This window comes from Trichosurus vulpecula, chromosome 6, assembly GCF_011100635.1.
Source record: "Trichosurus vulpecula isolate mTriVul1 chromosome 6, mTriVul1.pri, whole genome shotgun sequence".
NCBI lineage: Eukaryota > Metazoa > Chordata > Mammalia > Diprotodontia > Phalangeridae > Trichosurus > Trichosurus vulpecula.
Genome location: NC_050578.1, coordinates 278,507,576 through 278,525,494, shown reverse-complemented (window position 1 = coordinate 278,525,494; position 17,919 = coordinate 278,507,576). Strand labels below are relative to the sequence as shown.

The 17,919-nt window shown below is 49.4% G+C and overlaps 1 protein-coding gene across 1 annotated transcript; it reads left to right on the top strand.

The window, feature by feature from the left end:
* Nucleotides 1–1,882: 1,882 nt before the first annotated feature.
* Nucleotides 1,883–17,363, top strand: MRGPRF (MAS related GPR family member F). The gene is given in 5 exon segments (XM_036765311.1): nt 1,883–2,078; nt 2,179–2,280; nt 8,807–8,849; nt 8,851–8,929; nt 16,386–17,363. Coding segments are annotated over 5 exon segments (1,398 nt in total).
* Nucleotides 17,364–17,919: the final 556 nt, after the last annotated feature.

Sequence of the window (17,919 nt, the reverse complement as noted above, 5' to 3'; positions counted from 1 at the left end):
GGCTCCCAGGAAAGCTGGATGGACCCAGAACATTGGGGAGCATGGAAGGCAAGCTGCCAGCTGTGTCTAGACCTCAGGCACCAGCTCCAGGAAGGCTAAACTGTCCTCTCGCCTCAGGATCCCCCACAATATTCCTTCCCCCAACTACCCTCTACTTTCTCCTTTAATGCTCCCCCTTCTCTCTCTCCTCTGGCCCCATTCCCCATTCTTTCCTCTGCTCTGTCCAGTGCTTTCTCCTTCCTCCCTCCTCCCATGCTCACTCTCAATGCTCCCCCCACTGTCTCCCCCATGATCCTCATTCTGCCCCCCTTCTACCAGCACTTTCTCCCCTCCCTCTCCTCCCAGCTCCAACTCTCCCTGGATAGCTCTGCTGGGGGAAAGGCTGATTCATCCACTGGTGAGCTCAGCACTCCCAATCCCAGCCAACTTCTGCTTGTTTTTCCTTAGATTTTCCACTGGGCCATGTGACTGTTATTAGGGCCCCAGAAGGGGGAATTCCTGGGTCTTTCCTCAGAGCCCAAGGGCCCTGGCCAGCCTGGGGACAATTTACTTCCCTGTGGGGACTAAAACAGGAGGAGAAAAATGGAAGAAGAGAGAAAGAAAGGAAGAGGACAATATCAATCTGTGGCCACCTCCTCTGAGGCCAGCAGGGGAATATGTCCCCAGTGAGAGAGAGAGAGAGAGAGAGAGCTGTGTCAAGTCCCTGCCCCAATCTGGGCTGCCTCAGTTTCCTCCTCTGTAAGATGAAAGGGTTAGACTAAATGGTCTCTAAAGTCCCTCCCAGACCTAGATTCTGTGTTCAACTTGATTCCCCAAGCATTTATTAAGTACTCGCTGTCCACAAGGCTTTGTCTGCTCTCCTGGCCTGGCCTCACCTGACTTCCATCAGCTTCTACTCCAGTCTTTCCACTTTCTAGTTGGGAAAGTCCCTCCCTCTCTCTGGGCCACAGTTTCCTCATCTGTAAATGAACTGGTTGTCTTCTAAATTTCTTTCCAGTCCTAAATCAGTGACCCCATGACCAGTCAATCAATACCCTTTTATGAAGCCCCTATAGATGGGGCTGTGGGCAGAGTATGGTACTTGGAATCAGGAAGACTTTAGATTCAGTCCTTCCACAGCTTTACTGGCTGTGTGGCCTTGAAAATCACTTAACTCTGTCTCCCTCAGTTTCCTTATCTGTAAAATAGGGCTAATCATAGTTTCTCCCTCCCAGGGTTGTTAAATGAGTTGACACATGTAAAGCACTCTGCAAACTTTAAATCTCTATATAAGTGCAAGCTGCGACTATTACTACTCGGTGCCCATCTGTTGCCAAGCATTTTGCCTTTGTACAAAGACAGAAGTGAACCAGTATTAAGGAGAAACCTGGATTTTGGAGCAACAAAATTAATACAAGGTAATTCTTTTAATGGGGAGAGCAATCAGGAAAGTCTTCATGGAGGAGGCAGCCCTTGAGCTGAGCGTTGAAGGAGACTTGGGATTCTAAGAGATGGAAGTGAGGATGGAATTCATTCCAGGCATCCCTGGAGGACAGTTAGTACAAGAGCATGAGATGGGGGAGCCATGGGTAAGGACCAGCATGAAGGTTAGTTTGACTGGATGGTGGAGTGTGTGAAGGAAAGTAATACACTATAAGCCTGGAAAAGTTGGTTGAAGCCCAATTGAGTTTTTTAAAAACTGACCCTAGAGGTAATAGGGAGTCATTGGAGTTTCTGGAGCAAGGGAGTGACATGGTCCGAATTGTATTTTAGGAAAGAGTTTCCTCGATCCCGGCTGGGTCCTGGCCAACCAGCTCCCCCTTCAAAGCCTGATGGGACAGCCAGGGGCTTTAGCAGTTCCCCAACCTGCCTTTAGCTCCTGTGAGCTCTGCTCTGCTGCAGGATGGGAGGAAAAGCTAGCAGCTCCTCTGTGAATGCCAATGTGACGTCAGGAGCTGGAGGGAGAGCCTGCTCTCCTGCTTCCCGGGGGGCTGCTGGCTCCTCCTGTGCCCAGGCATTCCTCTCCCAAGTGTCATCACTCCCTCCCTCTCTGGGAAGCTTGCTGCAGGTCCCAGGGCGTGTGGAACTTCAGCCCCAGGGTGACTGTCCGTCTGGCCAGCTCCCTCCCATTAAAGTTGGTGTGCTCCCATTTGGTTAGTGTGCTCAGGACCCTGTCTGCTTCTGGAGGGAGGAACTGAGTAGAGGGCATCAGGCAGCCGAAGACACGCACCCTGCGCTCTCCTCTCCGAGGAAGGCTCCTTGCCACCCCTTTCCTGAGGATCCCAAAGAGCTCCCCCAACTGTAAGTAAAAAGCCTCTTTTACTCAGGGTGGGGGTGGGAGAGAGCATATCCACACGTGGGGCTCCAGGGCTGGGGAGGTGGAGGTAATCTGGGGGGAAAATAGCACAGAGGAAGAGCAAAGGAAGGAAGGAAGGGAAAGAGATGAGGACAGCCCCTCCTGGGGACACACCTCTTCAAAGGGCTCCTTGGCATCTGGAGCCAGACCCTCAGCCTTGGGACCCAGCCACTCCCCAGCTTTGGATGAGCCCCACCCTCTCTGAGCAGCCATCAAGAAGGGCATGGTCTGGGTCCTGCAGGGCACTGGCTGCTCAGCAGGATTGTGCTCGAGACATTCAGCTTTTCCCAGTTTTACTTCTGAAACTCCCAGCCATTCCTTCTATCCTAGTTAACTCTCCCACTCAGCTTAACCCTCCACTCCCCTGACTGCAACCAGCTCTCATTCTCTTTCCCCAGTTCTTTCCTCTCTTTTTCCTCTTTCTCATTATCTTTTTCCATTCCTCTTCTACATGTCTTTACCTCTGTCCTGTGTCTTCCCTTGTCTCTGTCTCTATCTCTGTGTATCTCTCCTCTGTCTCTGTCTCTCTGCTCTCTGTCTCTCTCTACCTCTGTCTCTCTGTCTCCATCTCTATCTCCATCTCTGTCTCTGTCTCTGTCTGTCTGTCTGTCTCTCTCTCTCCCCTGTACCTCTCCTTTTTCTCTCTGGCTCTCCTCTATTTCTGTGTATCTCTCTCTTTCCTCTGTCTCTCTGTGTCTTCCCTTGTCTCTGTCTCTATCTCTGTGTATTTCTCTCTCCTCCATCTCTCTGTCTGTCTCTCTGTCTCTCTCTGTCCCTCTATCTCTCTCTCCATCTCTCTCTCCTCTCTCTATCTCTATCTCTCTGTCTCTCAATCTGTGTCTTCTCTTGTCTCTGTCTCTTTCTCTATGTATCTCTCCTCTGTCTGTCTGTCTCTCTCTCTTTCCCCATCCCTTTCCTTCCTTTCTCTGGCTCTCTCTCTCTCTCTCTCTCTCTCTCTCTCTCTCTCTCTCTCTCTGTATCTCTCTCCTCTATCTTGTCTGACTCTCTGTCTCCCCATCTCTGTGCCTGCCTCTCTGTCTGTCTCTGTCTGTCTCTGTATCTTTGTCTGTCTCTCCCTCTCCCTACCCCCCCCCTGCCCCGTCCCTTTCTCCTTTCTCTTTTTGGCTCTGGCTCTCTCTGCCTCTCCTCTTTCTCTGTTTCTCTCTCCTCTCTCTGTGTGTCTCCCCTGTCCCTGTCTCTGTCTCTCTCCCCACCTCCCCCCACAAGACTCTACTTCCACTTTGGCCTCTCTGGCTAACCCATAAGGGTTCCTTCCTTCTTTCGCTGTGTTTTCTTTGCCTTTCTTTTTACCCCCAGCACAGAGCACAATGCCTGGCACATAGTACATATGTAATAAATACTAGTTAACTTGGCTCTGCCTCCATCACCCCATCCACTTATGGGCTCTGTGATCTTCCTTTTTCTAAAAGTTTTTGCACGGCAAACATCCAGGCAGACTTGGTGCCAAATAGCCCATCTGTCCCTGAAGCCATCTGAACAGCAGCTGAAAGCCACACTCTCATTCCCCTTGGTCCCTCATGCCCTGCCCCAGCCCTGTGCCTCTGAGTCCCAATGCCAGAGAACAGTCTTTTTGAAAAGTCTAAACCTTAAGGATTAGGAATAGGAGGGCCAGAAAAAAATATGCCAGTGATTTTCTTGATATCAGTCACAGGTCAGGAGCAAAATTTGCCTTTCCCAGGGAAGGAGAACAGAAATAATAGCTTTCTCTCTCTCAAGTTTATAGATACTTTTGTCACAATAGCCCTGAATTGTACATAGTCTAAGCATTATTATCCTCATTGTAGAGATGAGGAAGGACATTGAGACTCAGTGGGGTGAAAATGCCTTGCCCAGCTCATGTGGGAGTCTGGATTTGAATCCTGGGCTCACAGAGAAAGGAAGGCTCACTGGGCAGAGCAGCAGGGCTCAAGTGCTGAGCCAGAGAGCTGCAAGCCCTTCAGCTTGAATGGCATCTCTGATCTTTACTGACCATGTGAGCTTGGACAAATCAGCCCACCATTTGTGCCTCAGTCGCCTTGTTAGTCAAATAAGCCTATTAACACCCGTTGTCCCTGTCTCACATGCTCAGAAACTCCAATGCCACCTACAACAGAGATGAAGTGTGCTGCAGACTTCTGGGAATGCCGATCACTGGCATAGCTCTAGAACAAGGAAGCCTCCCTGCCCCTCAGCCTAACCCCTCTCATTTTACCAATGAGGAAACTGAGGGCACCTGTAAATTGTGGAGACTATGGTGTCAAATCCCGGGTCTGTCCCTTACTTCCTGTGTGACCTAGATTAACCCACTTAACCTCCTTGGGCCTCAGTTTCCTCATCTGCAAAGAGAGGGCGTGGAACTCATTGGCCTCTGAGGCCTCTCCCAGCTCTAGGTCTGGGAGCCCAGGACCCTCAGTAGCTCACCAGGCTCACACAGGAGCCAGCATCTGAGCTCCAGTCTCCTGCTTCTGATTAGAGCAGCCAGGTGGAGATCGAGCCCCAATATGGACTTTCCTCTGTCCTCCTGCTTGCAGCCACATCCTTCCCAGTCATGATAGCTTCTCATATCTGTGAGTTCTCAACTCCACCTACCCCAGGACTGGTGCATGTACACATAGCTCTAACAAGGTGCTTTAAAAAAAATTCTCAATTACATATAAACAAAACTGCTTAACATACTTCTAAAACAATTTTTGAGTTCCAAATTCTCTCTCCCTCCCTCCTCTCCCCTTCCCCCCTCTCCCCCTCCTTGAGAAAGCAAGCCAATTGATGTAGATGCTACACGTGCAGGCATACAAAACATTTCAATATTAGTCATGTTGCAGAAGAAAATGAAGACCAAAAAAGCAAGAATAACAAAGAGAGTGTAGAAAGCGTGCTTCGATCTACATTCAAGTCTCCATCAGTTCTTTCTCTGGAGGTGGACAGCCGAATTGTCTTGGATCATTGTATCGCTGACACGAGTTGTCATTCACAGTTGATCATTGTTACAACGTTGCTATTACTGTGGCCAATGTTCTCCTGGTTCTGCTCATTTCGCTCAGCATCAGTTTCTGTAAGTCTTCCCAGGTTTTCATGCTCCTTATTTCTTGTAGCACAATAGTATTCCATCACAATCATGCACCACAACTTGTTCAGCCATTCCCCAATTGATGGGCATCCCAAACAATGTGTTTTAATCGGCCATCACAACCATCCTGCTTCAAATACTTGGTCCTGGGCTCTGGCCCCTGAATAAATAGGCCCCTGATGGGAGGGGGATGACAACACACATACAAAGAGACACACCCAACAACCCAACAATGTATAAAGTACGTTTGAGCTCCTGGCACATGCTAGGCACTATAGGGAATTGGGAGAAGAATAAAACACAGTCCCTGTCTTCCCAGAGCATTGAGTCTGATGGGAAACATAAGATAAAAAAACATGAAGAGACAAGGAACAACAGAGTGCAGCCTATAACAAAGTACAATTATGAGTTCTTGGAACAAGTACAGTAAGAGTTGACAAAAAGAAAATCACAAAGGGTTGGTATAGTCAAGGAAGGCTTCCTGGAGGACTCGGCTCTGAAGAATTAGCAGGATTTGGGATAGACAGAGAGGAGGAAAGGCGTTCCCCATGATGGCGACAAAATGAGCAAAGATAGATGGGAGTGGGAAGGATTGTGCCTTGTTCTCAGGACTGTTAATGAGGCAGCTGTCCTGATAAAAGCAGAGGGTGTGTGCTCGTGAGCTGGGGGATTTCCTTATTTAAGGTTGGAAGTAGGTCACCCAGACAGGTGCTCTCAACACAGATACAAAGTCCATAGGTGTTGGTACTCTCGTCCTGCTCAAATACCCCTACACTTAGGCTGAATCACTTTGCTACCAAGAATGCCTATTTTGTATCATATTTATTGGCAGATGATGTAATCTAATCCATAGTAGACTCAGCTCCTTGGGGTCAGGGACTTCTGGATTTTTTCTTTACATCCCTAGCTTCGAATACAAAGTCTGGCACTCAGTAGGTGCTCAATAAGTGTTGTTTGGTACACATATCCCCTCAGCCTTGGTACTACTCTCACCTCACCAGTACACCTGAGGGCAGAGCCAGGAACTTCAAATGGCTGGCCCAGACCAGCCATCTCTTTATGTCCCCCTTTTGCTTCACTCTTTGGGATATCTTTGGACTTTTCCATCAACCTTTCCTCACCCTCCACCCCTGCTTTCTAGCTTCCTTTTGTATATTGTCTTCGCCATTAGACTGTAAGTTCATTGACGGTAAGGCTGTCTTTTTATTTTTATCCCTAATACAAATTACACGTAGTAGGTACTTAATAAATGTTTATTGTCTGACTGGTTGACATATCCAAGCATACTTACACACTTACATGCAAACATAGACCCACTCTTCGGCCTGGTATGGACCTCCTAAATGCCTTTTTTGTCTCCCCATGCAGGGAATCTCACACTTCATTTAGGAGACATAAGAGGGATTCAGGAGAGCCATCCTGACACACCCTCCCCACATGTACTTACACTCACACACACACACACACACACACACACACACACACAGATGATATCATCTTGGCAGGACACTCATAGGGCTTTAAGAGAGGAACGGAATGGAATCGGGCAAGGAAGGGGATAAGCCACCAGGGTGAAAGGGGGTAGGAACATACGGGCAGAGGATCAGATGTTAGCTCTGAAAGGAGCCTGAAGGGACATTCCGCCACATGGTTTGGCCAAGATCAGATAGCTGGGACATGAACTCTGATCTCCTGACCCCAAATTCATAACTCTATCTATAACCCAGCAGGCAAGGAAAGCAAGAGAACAGGGGAGGGCAGAAGAGAGAAGACAGAAAGGGAGGAAGCAAAAGCAAAGAGGGCAATGGAAGCGTAAACAAAGCAATGTGGGCCTTCTCTGCCTCCCCAGCCCCTCAGCGCTCCCCACCATGGCTCCGAGATCTGGGGGGAGTCAGTGTGGAGGCAACAAGGCTGAGCAGATGAGAGAAAACAAAGGAACAGGCAATGGGAGAAAGCTGGGAGTGTGTGGGGCTGAGGTCATGGAAGATGTGATGTGGCATCCTTCATGGAAACAGCATGAGCTGGAGGCAGGAGGAGGCTCCTGGAGAGGAGAAACATGGGTCCAGGGTGGGCCCCAGCTGCTGCTCAGAGCAAGCTGAAGGAGGACATATGGAGGAGGGGAAAGAATCCTGGTATTGGCCCATATCCTGACTCAAAGCTGTGTGACCTTGGGCAAGCCTCTTCCCATCTCTGGACAAATGAGAGGCTGGGCTTGGAGGTGCCTTCCAGCTCCAGCGCTCACAATTCCACAAGGTACTGGACACGCTGAGTCAGGCAACAAGCATTTATTAGGTGCCCACTATTCACCAGGCACAGTGGCGAGCACTGAGGATACAAAGAAAGGCAAAAGCCAGTACCTTCCCTCCAGAAGCTCCCAGTCTAGTGAGGGAGACACCCTGCCAACAACTGTATACAAACAAGCTATAGAAAGGTTACGTGGAAGGTAACCTCAGAATGAAGGCACTGAGCAGTAAAGGTCTGAGACCCCCAAAGGCCTCTTAAAGAAGGGGGGTTTGAGTTGAGTCTTAAATGAAGCTAGGAGGGAGTGGTGAGGAGGGCGGGCATTCCTGGCATGAGGGACAGCCAGTGCAAAGACATGGAGTCAGGAGATGGAATATTTCACTTGAGGAAGATCAAAAAGGCCGGTGTCATTGGACCAGAACACAGGGAAAGGAGAATGGAAAGGTCAGGAGCAGGTTAGGAAAGGCCAGAGATACCCACTGGGAGCTTGTAGTTGATCCTGGAAGGAACAAGGTGCCACCGGAGATAAGATGCTCACACCTGAGCTTTAGGAAGGTCAGTGTGACAACTGAAGGAGGATGGTCTGGGGGGAAGAGACATGGTCAGGAGAGAAGCCAGTAGGCCACCAGGAGCCAGGATAAGGAAACAAGCCTGGTCCCCTGTGGTGGATTTGTGTGTGGAGAGAAGTGGGTGCAGACCACAGGTGCTGGGAAGGTCTGCCTGACAAGATTTGGCCACAGAGCAGATGGGGGAAGGCAAGGCAGCAGAGCCCAGAGATGAGAGATGCAGCAAACGGCCATGCACTTGGGGTCTAGGAAGGAAGGGGAATGCAGGTGGGAGGGAAGAGTGTTGCTGCTCCCTTTCCTCTAGGAAGCCTTTCTTGATCCTCCTGGCTATTGGTCTCTGCTTCCCCAAATATCACGCATTTACTTGTATTTACATATTGTATCCCTACCCAGGACAATGTAAATCCCTTGAGGACAGGAAGTGGTCTTTTTTTTTTCCTTTCCATCTCCAGTGTCTTGTATTCAGAAGTTGATTAACAAATGCTTATTGGATGGGTTGGGTTGTTTTGGACTAATGGCAGTGGGTTGGATGACAGTCCTTTTGTCCCAAACTCAAACCCCAATTGAGATAAAGCTGTTTCTTTATGTGATTGACAGGTTGTCAGAGTTTGGAAGAGGCATCTGTGGAGGTCAGCCTTGAGTGTCCACCACCAGCCAACCCATCCCCCAGAGATGGCCTGGAATTGCTCGTGGGAGATCCATGCCCAGAACAGGAATAAGGCAAGTGTGGGCAAGGTAGCACCTGCCAGCTCTGCTAGGGATGCACCTGCAGCCCCAGGTTGGCAGGTGGGGCATGAAATCCTCTTACTGCAAGGATCCCTCTCTGTCTCCGTCCTCAGTGTGGTCCTCATCTTTGGCATGAGCTGCGGGCTCTCTGGCCATTGGATACTTGAACACTGGCACTGCCACGGATGTGCTGTGTGAACTGGGGAAGGACCCCCAGCCCTGAAGTGAGGAGACATAGGTTCAGATCCTGCTTCTAATACCTACTACCTGGGTGATATAGTCCCAGTTGCTTCCCTGGGTCTCAGTTTCTCTTCTGTGAAATGAGAGTCTGAGAATCTGGGTTGAAATCTCATCCCCAATGCTTACTACATCTGAGACCTTGGCCAAGTCATTATACTTCCTGGGTCTCAGTTTCCTCCCCTATAAAATGAAGAGCTTGACTCTGAAGCCTCTTCCATTCTAGATCTAGCTACAATCACTTGACAGCTCCTTCCTCAGAACCAATTTCCTGGTCCCTTCTAGTTCCAATGGAGATGTATTTGGGGGGCACATTATTCTAGCCCCATCACTTAAGGCACTCACATATGCCACATGCCCAGCTCAGCTTGAGGCCACTGGGAACAAGGCAGGAGCAGTGACCTCTTCTCCCACTGGGCACCCCTCCCCATACTACATTCTCATTCCTGCTATTTCAGCACCAAGGATTCCCTTAGCCTTGCTAATCTACCACCCCCATACTGATGGGGAGTTGGCAGCCTGGTATCCCTCCCTTCTTTTGGGCCATGACGGTGCACAGTGACCAGGAAGACCACTTCCCCTTATTATCATATTCATTTGGACATGGGCATTTCCAGCTTCCCTGAGAGGCCAGTTATTCCAATCCTCTCATTTTGCAGATGAGCAAGCTGATCCCAGAGGGAGGAGGTCACTTAAGGTCATACAATTAGGGTTAGCAACCAGGATAAGTAGCAGAGTTAGGATTTGCACCCAGATCCCCAAATCCAGCATTCTGGAGTCTTCAGGCCTCTCCTTTTCAGCCTTCCCAATGTTGAGGGTTGAGGGAGATGAGGTCCAGGAACCCCAAGACTGGAGTTCCCAGATGGGGTCATTGAGGGGGAGTGGCCCTCAGGGACCTGAGTACTGGAGAGGGGCAGGGTCATCTGGAATGAATTCACAATCTCAAGCATTCTTTTAGTCAAGGTGGCAAAGATTTATTACACTTCACAGCGGCAAGAGTTCCTAGGGAACCTGCCACCTTACACGGGTACAGGAAAGTTTTTATAAGAGGTCTGGGGGTGAAACATGTCAATTGGGTGTTTTGGGGTGGGGTTAGGGAGTGGTTAAGAGGCAGTCAGTTCTTAAAGGAACATGCACTTTAGTATCTACTGCACAGGTATCTTACCCAGAGTTCACTGGGAAATAGCACAAGGGGGCTGCTACCTGGAGGTGTGGTTTTGACTATGAAATGTCACTAAGTCAACTAACAGTCAGGGCTAACTGGAAATATCCAGGTGGCTTCCATCAAATGTCTTGTTAGACAAGAAAAATGTAAGGGAGTATACATTTGACTATGTCTAGGATACACATCAGTAAGGTCAGTCAGTAGTAAATATTGTTATGTCCCAGTGCACAGCCAATTAGCAATACACAAGGAGTCAGACAAATAAATTCTATATGTGCATCTGGCTGCAGTATCAGGAGGAGAGATAAGTGTTTTGCTAAGGCATGCTGCCCTTGAACTGGAGAGAAATTACTAGGGCCAGTGCTTTGAAGTTGGGGAGAGATGTGACTTTAAAACTGGATATGATTTTGGAATTACAGGCACCCAAGCAGAGGCTAAGGAGAAATGTTAGAATTAGGGTCCAAAGGCGCAGCTAGGTGGTGCAGTGAGTAGAGCACCGGACCTAGAGTCAGGAGGACTTGAGTTCAAATCCAGCCTCAGACACTTGACACATGTACTAGCTGTGTGACCTTGGGCAAGTCACTTAACCCCAATTGCCCTGCCAAAAAACAAACCAAAAAAAAAAAAAGAATTAGGGTCCAAGCACAAGCACCCAAGCATCCCATCACCAACACTTGGATTTAGATGCTAAAGTTACAAGCTCAGAGACTCTGAACACTGGAAAGGATCTAAGCAATTATCTGGGCTAACCCCTAGGTTTTATTTTAAGGTTATTGTCCAATTTCAATTCAAGAAAAACCCTATTATGTGCCAGGCACTGCGCTAAGCACAAGGGAAACAAAGAGGGGCAAAAGTCAGTACCTGCTCACAAGGAGCTTATAATCTAAGAAATGCAGACAAACAAGCCATAGACAGGATAAAAAGGAATTCATTAACTGAGGCAAGATGCTAGGACTGAGAATGGTTAGGGAAGACTTCCTCATCTGTGAAATGGGCTGGACAAGGAAAGGGCAAACCCCTCCAGTCTCTTTGCCAAGAAACCCCCAATAGGGTCATGAGTCAGACAGGACTGAACAATAAAGGGAAAACTTCTCAAAGATGGTAGGATGTTGCTTGCTGTTTCTCCTTTGTTCTCAGAGGAGCATGACGTCAGGGAGGCAATGCCATGATATGCAAGTGAACTGGATCTAAGTGAGGCAGAGCTGTGCAAAGGCACCAGCCTCACTCTCTCCTCTGGAGCCATCTGGGTCCAGTGGCCAGATGTAGATCAGGAGCACTGGAGATGGCCCACCTACAGTGGGAGACTCTTGGCTTCTTCAAGCTAAAGTCTTTAACAGGTCTCAGTTGCACTGAGGCAGTGCCATTTCAAAGATTAAGGCTTTAAGAGGTGAAGAATGGCATCTTAAAAAAAATAGATGTGGGAAGGGAAGACCCTGAGGGTTTCTGGCCAAAACATAAACAGTTGTTATTTATGTCCATCCTGAGCCAATCAGGCCCAAACAGTGACCAAGTAGGACTTGTTCTGGGACCAGAGTGATTTGGGGTTTAGGCTAGTCTTTAAGAGAAAAAAGTTTTGGGGCAGCTAGGTGACACAGTGAGTAGAGCACCGGCCCTGGAGTCGGGAGGACCTGAGTTCAAATCTGACCTCAGACACTTGACACACTTACTAGCTATGTGACCTTGGGCAAGTCACTTAACCCCAATTGCCCTGCCTTCCCCCCGCCAAAAAAAAAAGAGAAAGAAGTTTCAGAGATTACAATTTATATTCCCTTTGGGCAGAGCATGGGAGATTTTAGTTGGAACTTAAAGGAAGCCAGGTAGGTCATCGGTCAGAGCCAGGAGGGAGAAGTTCCAAGTATGGGGCTATCACCTTTTGTTTTTGTGTCCTTTCAGTTCTTCTTAACCCACCTGCCCTGCCCACAGCAATCACACTTCTTGGGGACAAACAAAAGCATTTAAGCAAAACTAAAAGACAGTAAGTGCATTTTATAATATATGAAGGGACAGCTGAGTGGTGAAGCGCTCAGAGCACCAGGCCTGGCGTCAGGAAGACTCATCATCAGGAGTTCAAATCTGGCTCCAGACACTTCCTAGCTGTGTGACCCTGTTTGCCTCAGTTTCCTCATCTGTAAAATGAGCTGGAGAAGGAAATGGCAAACTGCTGCAGTGTCTCTGTCAAGAAAACTAAACAGAACATGATAGAAAATGAAAATTGTATACTCGTAGTCACCACCTCTCCACCCAAAGGAGGTCGGCAGGAGGTGGTCTCCTGGTCAGTTCATCACAATTCCAAACTTCACCTGCCTTTTAGGATGGTTCTCCTTCACACAATTGGGTGGATCACTGTGTAGGTCATTGTTCTTCACATTATTAATTCATTCAAGTCTTCCCAAATTTTCCGAATTTCTTACATTGTGGCATGTATACATACATGTATTTGTAGAGGTGTGTTGTATGTAATATTTATATACATACATGTGTGTATTTGTAGGTGTGTGTGTTGTGTATGTATGTATCCAGATTGTTGTTGTTTCTGGGAAAGATGTTAATTTGGAAAGGCCAAGGTCATCCATGGCATCCCTGGCCATCGCCAGCTGTCCTGACTTTTGTCTTGCCAATTCACATGCAAATCAAGATATTACCCATAATGCCGTTGAGCCTCTTCAAGAAGGATGAACAACAACCACAATGCATTTAGATGTGTGTGTGTGTGTGTGTGTGTGGTTTTGTGTGTGTGTGTGTGTGTGTGTGTGTGTGTGTGTGTGTGTGGTTGCTGTTCAGTCCTTTCAGCCCAACTCTTGGTGACCTCATTTGGAGTTTGGAGTTTTCTTGGGAACAATGCTGGAGTGGCTTGGTATTTCCTTCTCCAGCTCATGTTATAGATGAGGAAACTAAGGTACATAGGCTGGATTTGGAGATGGTAGGCTGACCCTATCTGTCTCAGACCCCAAGAAGATGAGGATTTGAAAGAATTTTAAAAGCCAGTATGTAACTGGTCAATGTGAAAGTCCCTCCCAGGGATTCTCTCTCCCTCTCCCTCTCTCTCCCTCTCTCTCTCTCTCTCTCTCTCTCTCTATCTCTATCTCTATCTCTATCTCTCTCCCCCTCTCTCTCTCTCTCTCCCTCCCTCCCTCTCTCTCCCCCTGCCCCCATCTCACCCTCTCTGTTCCCAAGGGAGGAAGTGTACAGGCGACCCATACTCCTATAGTCCTGACTTTCACACTTTAAGCTGTATGGCCCTGGTGAATCACTTAATCTTCGGTGGCTCACCCAGCCCTCCAATGCTCTCAGTTGCAGAGAAGGAATAATTTGTATCTCTAGAGAGAAGCCCTCATAGGAAATTCCATACAAGCTCCATCAATGCAGTAACAAGTCCAGACCTCAACATTTTCAAGTCCCAGGCACTGTCCTAGGTACTGGAGATTCAAAGATATGAAATGAAGACCCTGGCCTCAAGTAGGTTACTGTGGAGAGAGGGGAGGGCTACAATACATAGACTGATGGGTAAATATAGGTAAGTTTGAGGAAGGAGGGGTCGAGTACTGACAACTGAAGGTTGGGGGGCACGGAAGGAAAGCTTCCTGAGAAGCTGGGCTGAGTCTTGAAGGAACATGGGTGCTGAGAGGCAGGGATGAAAAGGGCCGGTGTTCCAGGCATGGAGACACATGCAGGTCTAGACGGGATGCTAAGCGTGGAGAACAGGCAGCGTCCAGTTTGGCTGTGTAATGCAGAGTAGTAAGAAATGATGGTGGGAAGGCAGATGGGAGGAGATTGTGTTGTTGTTCAGTCCTTTTGGTCATGTCAGATTCTTAATGACCACACTTTCGGTTTTCTTGGCTGCGATACTAGAGTAGTTTGCTATTTCCTTCTCCAGCTCATTTTACAGAGGAGGAAACTGAGGCAAACAGGGTGAAGTGACTAGCCCAGGGTCATACAGCTAGAGAGTATCTGAAGCTAGATTTGAACTCAGGGTCTTCCTGAATCCAGGTGAACGCTCTATCCACTAACAGCTGCCCAGGAGGAGATTATAGAGGGCCTTAAATGCAAGCTAAGGAGTTTGTATTTGTCCAGTCCTTACAACAGTCCTCTGAGGTGGGTAATATAAGTCCTTTTCTGCCCATCTTATTGATGAAGAAACTGAGGCTCAGGTTGCTTTGCAGAGTCACACAATGGATCTGCCAGGGTTCGAACCCTGGGCCCTCCCAGCTCCCCATTCACAACATACTGTTGGCATTCTCAGCGTTCCACAGCACCTTATAGACACAGTCTTCTTTGATTCTCCAAAGCAGTATTACCCCCACTCTTCAGATGCGTAAACTGAGGGTCACAGATGTCAAGTGACTTGTCCAAGGCATAGAGTTAGTCGCAACATTAGGACTCAGATCTGGGCCCTTGGGCAGCAAGCCCGGGGATCTCTCCATCACACACCAACAGCATTTTAAACCCTGTATGAGTCTCTCTCACCAAAAAGAAGCAACAAACCTACTGAGATTTGACAGCATGCAGGATCGGGGTGAGACAGGATGACTAGCCCAAAGATAAGCACTGTTGGACGGTCAAATCAAGGAAGAGGTGGATCTCCCTGAGGCAAAAAGGGTGGGGGTGGGGTTCTTTCCCGAGGAGAGGGGGTGGTGACTCAGAGATCTGACCCGCTGGTGCCTGCCTCTGTGATCCTCCCTCCCTAGCTGAGACCTTGGTGGGTTCAGAGGACCATACGCAGGCATTTTAGGGCTGGGCTTGGCTCCTTGAGATCCAACGCCAAGACTCCAAGTCAATAGACAGAGAAATAGAAAGGTGAGAATTTAGAGCCTCAGAGATGGATGTGGAGGATGGGAGAGCCCAGAGACAAAGAAAGTAACCAAGGACTTTATTGTTGGGCTGTTCAGTCCTTTCAGCCTGTCCCACTCTTCTAGGCCCCATTTGGGAACTTCTTGACAAAGACACGGGAGTGCTTTGCCACTTCCTAAGGACCTCATTAATTAGTACAAACCATTAGGAACACACTTCCTGTCATAGGCATGCCCGTAGTGCAGCTTATGTCCCATAAGGGAAGGGGAACATTGAGGGAAAAGTGTGATCTGGGCCCCCACCCTCTAGGCATGACTGTGCTCATGCATGAAATGGACGTGCCCACTTCACTCCCCTCTGGGCACACCTATGCTACAGCCCCAGCTCCTGGTGTTGTTCTTGGCCTGAGAAGTAAAACTTCACATGGAATCATGGATTTAGGGCTGGGTGGAGCCCTAGAGATGGACCAGTCCAGACTCTCTTTTACAGATGAGGAAAATGAGGCACACAAAAGTTAAGTGACATCCCTGCAGTCACACAGTTACTAAATATCGGAGGTGGGTTTTGAATTCAGGTCTTCCTGACTCCAGGACCAATACTCCAGCCCAGGGTGGGGCATCTTTAGCCTCAAGGCCACATGTGGCCCTCTAGTCCTTGGGTACAGCCTTTTGACCAAGTCCAAGTTTTACAGAACAAAACCTTTAATTAAGGAGAGTCTGTGAAGTTTGGATTCAATCAAAGGGCTGCAATTGAGGACCTAGAGGGCCACAGTTGGCCTGGAGGTCACAGGTTCCCCACCTCCGCTAGCAACTAGTTACCTCTCACTGGCATGTGGTCACAGCCCAGGAAAACAGCTGTCCCCAGGGCTGCAGGCTGATCCAAAGGGGCTCCAGGGGAACGCTGGATTACATGGAGCTGACTTCTAGAGTGACCAGACCCCAGTGCCTGAGAAAATTCTCTCCATGTCTGAACTCTTCAGGTCTTTTGGTCAATATGTTTCTCCTCGTCCCACTGCCCCTGAACAAAGGGGCCAAGTCTACGTAGCCTCCATCATTATCATCACCACCCACGTCTCTATGGTGCTGTAAAGGCTGCCACCAGCTTAATATACTTCAACTCATTTGGAGATTCCTTCCTCCACTTTAGAACTTGGCCTTTGTTCACCCAAACTGGAGAACGCTCCAGGCGCCAGTGTGGCAAGGACTTGGGACATAAGCTGCAGCCAGATAGGTTAATGCCCCTCTCCTTCTCTGCCCACAGGTGTGCCCAGGGGCAAGTGAGGCCCCAGAACTCTACAGCCGAGGCTTCTTGACCATGCAGCAGATAGAGGCCTTCCCACCGCCTGTTATCATGAGTTACATCTTCCTGCTCATCTGCTTCTGTGGGCTGGTAGGAAATGGGGTCGTCCTGTGGTTCTTTGGCTTCTCCATTAAGAGGAACCCCTTCTCCATTTACTTCCTCCACCTGGCCGTGGCCGACGTCGGCTACCTCTTCTGCAAGGCGGTGCTCTCCATCCTGCAGGCTGGGGCCTTCCCTGGCGCCTTTCCCACCTACATCCGCTTTGTGTCCAGGATCCTGGGCCTGGCTGCCTTCCTCACCAGCGTGAGTCTTCTGCCGGCTGTGAGCACCGAGCGCTGCCTCTCTGTCCTCTTCCCAACCTGGTACTGCTACCGGCGGCCCAAGCACCTGTCTGCCCTGGTGTGTGCCCTGCTCTGGGCTCTGGCCTTCCTGCTTACCACTATCCACACCTACTTCTGTGTATACATCACCCCCAGGCCCTCCTGGGGAGACTGCACCCACATGGACATCTTCCTAGGCATCCTGCTCTTCCTGATCCTTGCCCCCCTCATGGTCCTGGCCTGCCTGGTCCTCCTGGTAAAGGTGGAGTGCAGGGCCACCCGCCGGCACCAGTCATCCAAACTCAACAACGTCATCCTGGCCATCGTGTCTGTCTTCCTGGTCTCTTCCATCTACTTAAGCATTGACTGGTTCCTCTTCTGGGTCTTTGAGATCCCAGCACCCTTTCCTGAGTATGTCACGGACGTGTTCATCTGCGTGAACAGCAGTGCCAAGCCTGTCATCTACTTCCTGGTGGGGAGGGACAAGAAGCAGAGATTCTGGGAACCCCTCCGTGTGGTTTTCCAGAGGGCCCTCCGTGATGGAGCTGAGCTGAAGGAGAGCGGGGACACCCCTAACACGGTCACCATGGAGATGCAGCCGGCTGCAGCCACTTCCTGAGAAGTTGGGGGGCAGCCCCCCAAGCAGGAGAGCTGCTCCTGGGCCTCGTGTGCTGCCCTGTGCCCCCAACACCATTGCCACACTGTGTTTGCACCCATCCTCTCCTCCCTGTGATTGGGAATTCCTGGCTGGAGGCTCTGGGATTTGCATTCATTCTAAGAACATGTATGCAGCACCCAAGAAACACCAGGCACTGTGCTCCAAGCTGGGGGTACAAAGACAAAAACCATCACAGTCCCTGCCTTTGGGGAGTTTACATCCCACTGTCACAGGGACTAATGAAAGGCAGCTCTCCAGAAGACCCAGGAGGCATCTTGGGTTCTTCTTGTCTCATCCAACTGGTGTCTGGCTCCTCAAATGAGGATTCAAGCTATCCTCAGGTCTCACATAAGCTCTCCTCTCTTTCCAAGCAGGCCCAGCCCTTGACAACATTATGAAGTTGAGAAGTGTGTCTTCAGGCAGCCCTCAGCCCTTGGCTTCTGGTGCCCTCCCCAAACATGGCACTGCTTCCCCTTCACCCTTGCCCCCAGCACTCATCCCCAGAACCCCACTGGTC